This window comes from Arvicola amphibius, chromosome 4 (genome assembly GCF_903992535.2).
Source record: "Arvicola amphibius chromosome 4, mArvAmp1.2, whole genome shotgun sequence".
NCBI lineage: Eukaryota > Metazoa > Chordata > Mammalia > Rodentia > Cricetidae > Arvicola > Arvicola amphibius.
The window spans coordinates 145313225-145322277 of NC_052050.1; the positions used below are offsets into that span (position 1 = coordinate 145313225).

General features: G+C 39.1%; 1 protein-coding gene across 1 annotated transcript in view; it reads right to left on the minus strand.

The window, feature by feature from the left end:
* Kcnu1 (potassium calcium-activated channel subfamily U member 1) overlaps positions 1-8158 on the minus strand; it is a 66809-nt gene extending 58651 nt beyond the window's left edge. Inside the window, 3 exon segments of the mRNA XM_042054923.1 lie at positions 4726-4845; positions 6667-6882; positions 8105-8158. Coding sequence (XP_041910857.1) covers positions 4726-4845; positions 6667-6882; positions 8105-8158 — 390 coding nt within the window.
* Positions 8159-9053: the final 895 nt, after the last annotated feature.

The window sequence follows — 9053 nt, forward strand, 5'->3', positions numbered from 1 at the left end:
AGGAAATTTATATCTTTTTTTTATTGCGTACATGGGATTCAGTTCATCATCACCAGAATAGTTTTCTCTAAACTATGCTGTGCTTAAGTATGCCTAAAATAAACAACTCAGTGTTGACATGTGTAAGTGAATCCCTGAGATAAAGATAAAGGGGGTTATCAAACATTTATTGGGGAACACTCACGAACAACAAGGTAGAGAGCTGCTGTGGTCCTTTGCTCTATGAGCCCTGGAAGCTACAATCAGATCTCCAGCCACAACACAAGAGAACGAGTGAGCTCCTCCTCTCTCTTAAAAGCCATTACGTTCAGAGACAGAAGATCACACCCCTAAGTATAGTACACCCAAAAGCTATTGGCTGATCTACACAGGACAGCCGACTCTGTCTCAATTGTTCAAAGACAGCCTGGTCTACATAGGGAGCTCCAGGACATACAATCCTGTCTTAATTGTTTTGTTCTTGACTCTTTGAGACAGGGTGCCACTACATAGCCCTGGCTGTCCTGGAACTCACCATTCAGTTTAGAGAGATGACTTGGCAGTTAAGAGTACTTGTTACTTTTTCACGGGACTCCAGTTGGATTTCCAGCACCATTCAGGCAGCTTACAGCCACTTGTAACTCCAGCTCCAGACGCTCTAACCACCTCTTCTGATATCTGTGGCCACCTCACATTTGTGACATATACACAGACACATAAATAAAAATTTAAGAAGGGCTTGGTGGCACACATTTTTTAATCCCAACACTTGGGAGGTAGAGGGGGGTAGATTGCTGAGAGTTCAAGTCTAGCTAAATCTATATACAGAGATCTAGGATAGCCGGGGACATACTGTAAAGATCTTGCCTCAACAATCTTACCAAAAACAATCTACAAATTCAACACAATGCCCATCAAAATCCCAGCAAAATTCTTCAAAGACCTCAAAAGAACAGTACTCAACTTCATATGGAAAAGTAAAAATCCCAGGATAGCCAAAACAATCCTGTACAATAAAAGAACTTCTGGAGGCATCACAATCCCTGACTTCAAACTCTACTACAGAGCTACAATACTGAAAACAGCCTGGTACTGGCATAAGAACAGACAGGAGGACCAATGGAACCGAATAGAAGACCCAGATATCAATCCACACATCTTCAAACACCTGATTTTTGACAAAGCAGTAAAAAATGTCAAATGGAAAAAAGAAAGCATATTTAACAAGTGGTGCTGGCATAACTGGATGTTCAACATGTAGAAGAAAGAAAATAGACCGATATCTATCACCATGCACAAAACTCAAGTCCAAATGGATCAAAGACCTCAGCATAAAGCCAGCCACACTGAACCTTATAGAAGAGAAAGTGGGAAGTACACTTGAATGCATTGGCACAGGGAATCACTTCCCAAATAGAACCCTAGCAGCACAGACACTGAGAGAAACAATTAATAAATGGGACCTCCTGAAACTGAAAAGCTTTTGTAAAGCGAAGGACATGGTCAACAAGACAAAACGACAGCCTACAGAATGGGAAAAGATCTTCACTAACCCCACATCAGAGAGGTCTGATCTCCAAAATATGCAAAGAACTCAAGAAATTGGACACCAAAAGAACACATAATCCAATAAAAAAAAATGGAGTACAGACCTAAACAAGAGAGCTCTCAACAGAGGAATCTAAAATGGCTGAAAGACACTTAAGGAAGTGTTCAACTTCCTTAGTCATCAGAGAAATGCAAATCAAAACAACTCTGAGATTCCATCTTACACCTTTAAGAATGGCCAAGATCAAAAACACTGATGACAACTTATGCTGGAGAGGTTGTGGGGAAAAGGGAACACTCCTGCATTGCTGGTGAGAATGCAAGCTGGTACAACCCCTTTGGATGTCAGTGTGGCGATTTCTCAGAAAATCAGGAAACAACCTTCCTCAAGACCCAGTAATACCACTTTTGGGTATATATCCACAAGAACATGTGCTCAACTATGTTCACAGCAGCTTTGTTTGTCATAGCCAGAATCTGAAAACAACCTAAATGCCCCTCGACCAAAGAATGGATAAGGAAAATTTGGTACATTTAGACAATGGAGTACTACACAGCAGAAAAAAATAATGACATCTTGAATTTTGCAGGAAAATGGACGGAGCTAGAAAACATCATTTTGAGTGAGGTAGCCCAGACCCCTAAAGACAATTATCACATGTACTCATTCATAGGTGGTTTTTAAACATAAAGCAAAGAAAGCCAGCCTACAAACCACAATCCCAGAGAACTTAGACAACAATGAGGACACTAAGAGAGACTTACACAGATATAATCTACATGGGGAGTGGAAAGTAGAAAAAGACAAGATCTCCTGAGTAAATTGGGAGCATGGGGACCTTGGGGCAGGGCTGAAGGAGGGAGGGGAGAAGCAGGGAGGGGAGCAGAGAAAAATGTAGAGCTCAATAAATATCAATAAAAAAGATCTTGTCTCAAATATATTTTTAACCTATGTTTTAGCTGATGCAATCATGAGCACATGATAGCAGCAGCTACCTGCATATAAAATGACATGGAAGTAGGAAGGGAGGAACTGGGAAGAAGATTGGGGTCAGCAGGAGGGGGCATAAAAGAGTATAATGGGTTAAGTATGTTTATAATGCATTGTACACATTCATTAAATTGTCCCCCCAAATTGGCTATCTTTCTTGTACACCCGGAACCATCTGTCCAGGGTGGTACCACCCATAGTAGGCTGGGCCCTTTCACAGCGATCATTGATCAGGAAAATGCTAACAATTGATGAAAAAAGAGTTTGAAGGAGAGCAGAGAGGGTACATGGGAGGGTTCAGAGACTGAAAAGTGAAGGGAGAAATTTTATAATTAAAATACAATCTTAAAAAGAAAAAAAAAGAAAAAGAAAATGCCCACAAAGTATATTCTCTAATAAATACAAGAGCAAAAACCTAGATAGATAGATAGATAGATAGATAGATAGAAATAGAATTACCCACAATAGAAGATACCAAAAAGCCAATAATAATTAAAAGTTCAAATGTCAGCTAATATTCAATGTTTAATATGCCAAGTGGTATATACATATACTCTAATTCTGTATACTAGTCCAGAAGGCTTTATAAATCTACTTTATAGTCATTGCATACAGCTTAAATCCGATTTATAAAAATCAGCTTATAAGGGCTGGAGAGGTGACTCAGAGGTTAAGAGCACTGGCTGCTCTTCCAGAAGTCCTAAGTTCAATTCCCAGCAACCACAAGGTGGCTCACAACCATCTGTAATAGGGATCTGGTGCCCTCTTCTGACCTGCAGCGCATGCATGCAGGCAGAACACTGTATATATAGTAAATAAATCTTTTTTTTTATTTTTTATTTTTTTTTATTTTTTTTTCTTTCTCATGGTTTATTTTTTTTTATATTTAAAAATTTCCATCTCCTTCCCTTATAAAACTTATAAAAACTTATAAAAACTTATAAAACTTATAAAAAGTCAGCAAGCAGTAGGCTGAATGTGATGAGTTGTACCCCAAACCCAGACTGCCATCCTCAGGGTCAGAGCAGAACAACTCCCGCCTGTCTATAACCTCTACTCAGCTGACATTTGCTAGCCCAAGTTGGCTCCCCAACCTTGTATCCCCTCAAAGATCTGAGAACACTGATGGTGCCCAAAAGAGAAGATTAGTTCCTGCAAGCAGTGGCATTGAGGACAGCTGAGAAGAGTATGGGCACCAAGGAACAGAGATGGCTACCAGTTACAGGCCATGGATTGACCAAGATTGGCCTGTAGTCCTCCTGGGTATCTACTGGGCCTATTAGCATTCACGAAAAATTTTCTCTAGTAAATTGAAAACTAAGTATGTTGTTTAATAAAGACAAGAACAAAAATCCAACACTATAGCATTTGCAAGAGACACAATTCAGAGGAAATGGGACAGAAGGGTCGAAAAGGAACAAAAGTAAAATCCATAGTATGCTGATATGGTATTATAAGATTTGCCAGAAGAAAACAGATATTCCATATTGGTTCAGAACACTAACAAGACAGTTTGATAAGGGACTCTTTACAAGTGAGAATATAGCTTTCAAACTCTGTTGGAAATACAAGACATTCAATAAAACTAAAAAAAAAAATAAGTAAAGGTTTTAACTTGCCCCTTTCAATCATTCAGCAAAAAATTAGGGACACTAGAAATAAATATAACACAATTAGTATTGCATGGGATTCAGACAACATGTATTCTTTCCAAATCAATCAAACGGTACTGGAAGTTGATTGTGTGCTAGGCAATTGCCCATATATTTTACAAAATGGCAGTGGTAAAACCTGTCACCCTTGGATCATAACTTTCTTTTTAGATAATTAGAAAAATTAGCCACCTAATCTAAGCCACTCTCCTCTACAGAAAAATCAAAGCATACAACGCTCTCAAAATAGATGTTTTTCTAGTATTTATGTTCTAGACACATCTGTATGTAAAGGACAAAATGTACACGGGCTCTGTACTAATAAAGCTTTTTTTCTAGCGGAGAGGCCAATAATAAGTATAAAGTCTGAGTAAGTTTGCTCACTTAGAGAAAAACAAAGCAGAACGGTGGCTAGAGAGCCCTACACACATTGCCTGAACGTAGTTAAGATCACCATGGAAGAGACGACACCTACCTGTGTGATCAAAGTACAGAGGGGACTATGATCATGTTCACTACAATTCATTGGCACGAGAAGAGTGGAAGTGAACTCACCAACACTTGCCCCACGACGGTCTGTGCGGAAAGCAACAATTCTATACGATTACGAAATACTCTTTGAAAGTAAAGTCTTCTTAAAGGATTACGCTCGATACTCCCTAGTGATAATAGTTCCTGTGAGCAAGAAAAAGGAATGGCCAATGAGCTGCAGTTCAAGAGGAAGGAGTCCTCTTTAGGTTGAGGTGGCTCTTCATAGTATTAGTCAGAAATCATTTTACCTTACCCAACCCAGGAAATGAACATGATGAAGACTAAATATTTCCTGGAGCAGTCAAATAATGAGATGTCTAATGCTACAAACACACACACACACAGAGCATATTAACCATACCCATTAATCCACAGAGTACCAGAATTCTTTCCCTGATAATTTTATAGCATTTTTTTAAAAGTCTTGTCTTCAAAGTTTCGTTTATTTTTATTTATGTATATGGGTGGTCTGTCTGAATGTAATATCTGTGCACCATCTATGTCCCGGTGCCCAGGAAAACCAAATGAAGGCATCAGATTCCTTGGAACTGGAAATACAGACAGCTGTGAGTCATCTCTTTGTGGGTGCTGGAAATTGAACCCAGGTCCTTTGGAAGAGTACCCAGTGCTCTTAACCCCTGAACCAGCCCTCCAGCTCTGTTTAAAGTCTATAAAGTAGAAACAATTACAGAGTAAAATGGCTTATCAATAAAATCTTTAAACTCAATTCTAGATATTATCAAATACAAAAATATAAAATCCATATTACTAATAACTAACACTTTACACTTATTTCAAATTATGTTACTTTATGCCACCTTAACATCAAGAGATATATTTAAGCAAAATTTGCATTTTAGTTATGATGCACACATAAAATGCATTGTATTACAAAAAGCTACTATAATCTATTCTAGGAAGAAACAAAGTTTAAGAATTAAAAATGAGGGCTGGAGAGATAGCTCAGCAGTTAAGAGCATTGCCTGCTCTTCCAAAGATCCTGAGTTCAATTCCCAGCAACCACATGGTGGCTCACAACCATCTGTAATGAGGTCTGGTGACCTCTTCTGGCCTGCAGGCATCTACATAGACAGAATATTGTATACATAATAAATAAACAAATATTTTTTAAAAAAAGAATTAAAAATGAAAACAAACAGAGGGTTTGATAAAAGTCTTCCATTGAGCTGATTGTGGTGGCACATGCCTTTAATCTCAGCATAAAGGAGGCAAAGGCAGATGAGTTAAAAGCCAGCCTGGTTTACAAAGCAAGTTCTAGGCCACCCAGGGCTACACTGTGAGACTGTGTCTCAAAACAAACAAACAAAAAACACAACAGTCATGTGGAATTGAAGATAGGTATTTCAAACTATTAATATGTCATCTTCATAAAGCATCACTTGTTCCTATTATCATTTGCCAGCAATTAATCCCAACATCAACATTTGCAAGAAAGTTAAGCTACAAAAAATATCTAGGTGTTTGTGGCTAGCACACAAACACATAAAGCACATTAAGTGTACACATACAGACACATATGAATCATGCATGAAGGATATTGAAAAATATGGTTGAGTTGATGTCCTGTGGCTTTGTAGCTCCCTTATAGAGTAGTTAACAAAAGTCTCTCTCTGAAACAGGGTCTCATGTAGCCTAGGCTGACCCCAAACTCACAGCAATGCTTCTGTCCAAGTGAGGGGATTAACCCATAAAGTACCACATTTGGCCTCAACTGTTAATGTTTACACAAGTTATTTCAGAACAGAGACTCTAATACATTCATCATCTTCCAGGCTCACCATGCTTTCTATTGGTGGTCTTGGGCCCTGCTTCCTGCCCTTTATGTAACATCGGGCTCATTAGTCTGAAAAAAATCAAGGAAGGCCTGAACTGCTTGCTAAACAGAGACCTATGCCAAACTTAGCTTCAATCTTTACACACAGATGTCCCAGCAAGGAAACTGACCAAGATTATTCCTGTACCCTTGAAGGTTTGACATTTTTTTGAGAATATCAAGATTAATCTGAAAGCAAGTAAGATGATAAGTCCCCCGATGAAAGTCATGAAGGAGGAGAGAATAAATGCTGCTTGGATTTCGGTTGTGCAGACCATTTCCTCCAATCCTTTCTCATCTAAATCGTTTATGTTTGAAACATCTTGAGACCACACTGTTGGGCTATTCTATGATGTCATGGTCACCTAGCAACAGTTCCAGGAGGTACACTTCCTTGTATTGCATCATCTTAGGACTGGTTGGGAAAGTCAAAGAGAAGTTCGAGGAACCAGAAACCTATGTGAAGGATGAGTGTGGCCAAACTAAGGATGATGGGAAGGAGAAGGGTGGAGTTGAGAGTTGTCAAAAGAAAGAGTCCTCCAACCACTTTGGTGAAACCAAGACTGCACTTAACTGCTAAAACATGGTAGGACCTACCAAGGGTCGTCAGTAGATGGGGATTCTAGACTCCATTATTTTATCTGTGAGTAGAATAGGAATCATACTCTCTGGGACTGTGAGTTGCTGCCTACCCATTTCAAATGACATGTTTACTCAAAGAATTTCAAATTTTGTTTTTGATGAGATATATCCAATGATCTCACTACTAGTCCTGCATCTTTCTGAGACCACATTCTCAAGAACTTCAGAAAAAAAGAAATTCTTAAAGATTTGGATTTTGTTTATGCTTTTAAAAAGTTGTAGGTAAACAGTAAATATCTATATCTAAGCTACAGCATGAAGATTGTTATTAATGTTGAAATTTGTAAATGTTTGCTGAAAGAGTAGATTCTAGGTGTTCTGGACACACATCAACACATGCATACATCGACACATGTAACTATAAAATGGTAGGTGTGTTTGATAATGAATCATTTAAATATGTATAAGTTGTTCTGTGATAGTTTGATTGTGTTCTGACAAATAAATCTTGCTTGGAAGCAGGGGGTGGAGCTAGCCACTAGCTGACCAAAATTAACCACAGAGGTTTGGAGGACGTCGACAGATAGGAGACAGGAAGTAGTAAGGTGGGGCTGAGACAATGAGTTCAATACCCAAGGACCCAAGTTAAGAATCTCTGACCTCTACATTTTACCATGGCCTCTCTCTCTCTCTCTCTCTCTCTCTCTCTCTCTCTCTCTCTCTCTCTCTCTCTCTCTCTCACACACACACACACACACACACACAGACAATCACATACAGTTAGATCATTTAAAATTTAATTTAATTTAAAAAAGAAAAGATGCCAGTAACCATGGCAGTCCTTTTCTGAATGGAGAAGGAAAAGAGAGAAGGGGAGAGGTGGTGAATTGTTTGCAGAGCTGGAGGGATTGCTCAGTGGTTAAGGACACTTGCTTCTCTTTTAGAGGACCTGAGGTTGGTTCCCAGCAGTTACATTGGGTGACTCACAACCACCTGTAATTCCAGCATCAGAGCACGCAACATCTCCGGCCTCTGATTCATTTATTATAAACATATATGCTTCCACGATCAAGTATGTGCCCACATGTGAATGAATATATATATATATATATATTCATTAATATATAATAAAGTAAATGAATATTTATTTTCCAAATAAGCCTCGTGTGTGTGTGTGTGTGTGTGTGTGTGTGTGTGTGTGTGTGTGTGAAAATTTTATTTGGAAAATAAAGTCAGATATTTAGCCACATTATTTTGTCAGTCTGCTTCTGCTTAAGTTGTAATTATATTATTTTCATTTCCTTAACTTTCACCATTTAATATTTTCAACAATATGTTGTCAGGCAACTAAGCCATCTTTCTCTTTAGTATTCTGCCACCAGTACATACTGTATCACAGGGCTGGTTAGGAGGCTCAGGTCTAAGGTACTGGCCACCAAGCTTAATGACCTGTTGCCCCCCCCCCACCCACGTGGTGGAAGGAGAGAACTGATTCCCAAAATATGTCCTCTGACTTCCAAGTGTGCCCTGTGGCACACTAAATAAGTGTAACTTTAAAATGTGCAAGAGGAACTAGCAATATGGCTCCATTGGTAGAGTGCTGGCCTAGCATGTACAGTGCCCTGGCTTTGAACCCCAGCACCACACCAACCCGGCACAGTAGCATATGCTTGTAACTCTAACACTTGGGAGGTCATCTGAAGTGTTATCAAGGTCATCCAGGTTATCCCTGGCGAAGACCTTGTATAAAGAAAGAGAGAGAGAGAGAGAGAGAGAGAGAGAGAGAGAGAGAGAGAGAGAGAGAGAGAGAGAGGTAAAAAAAAAAAAACAAGCCTGACATAGTGGTGCATACTTTTTATCCCAGTCCCTGAAAGACAGAAGGTTGGCCTGGCCTACATTATGAGATCTAGACCAACCAGAGATAAACAGTGAGACC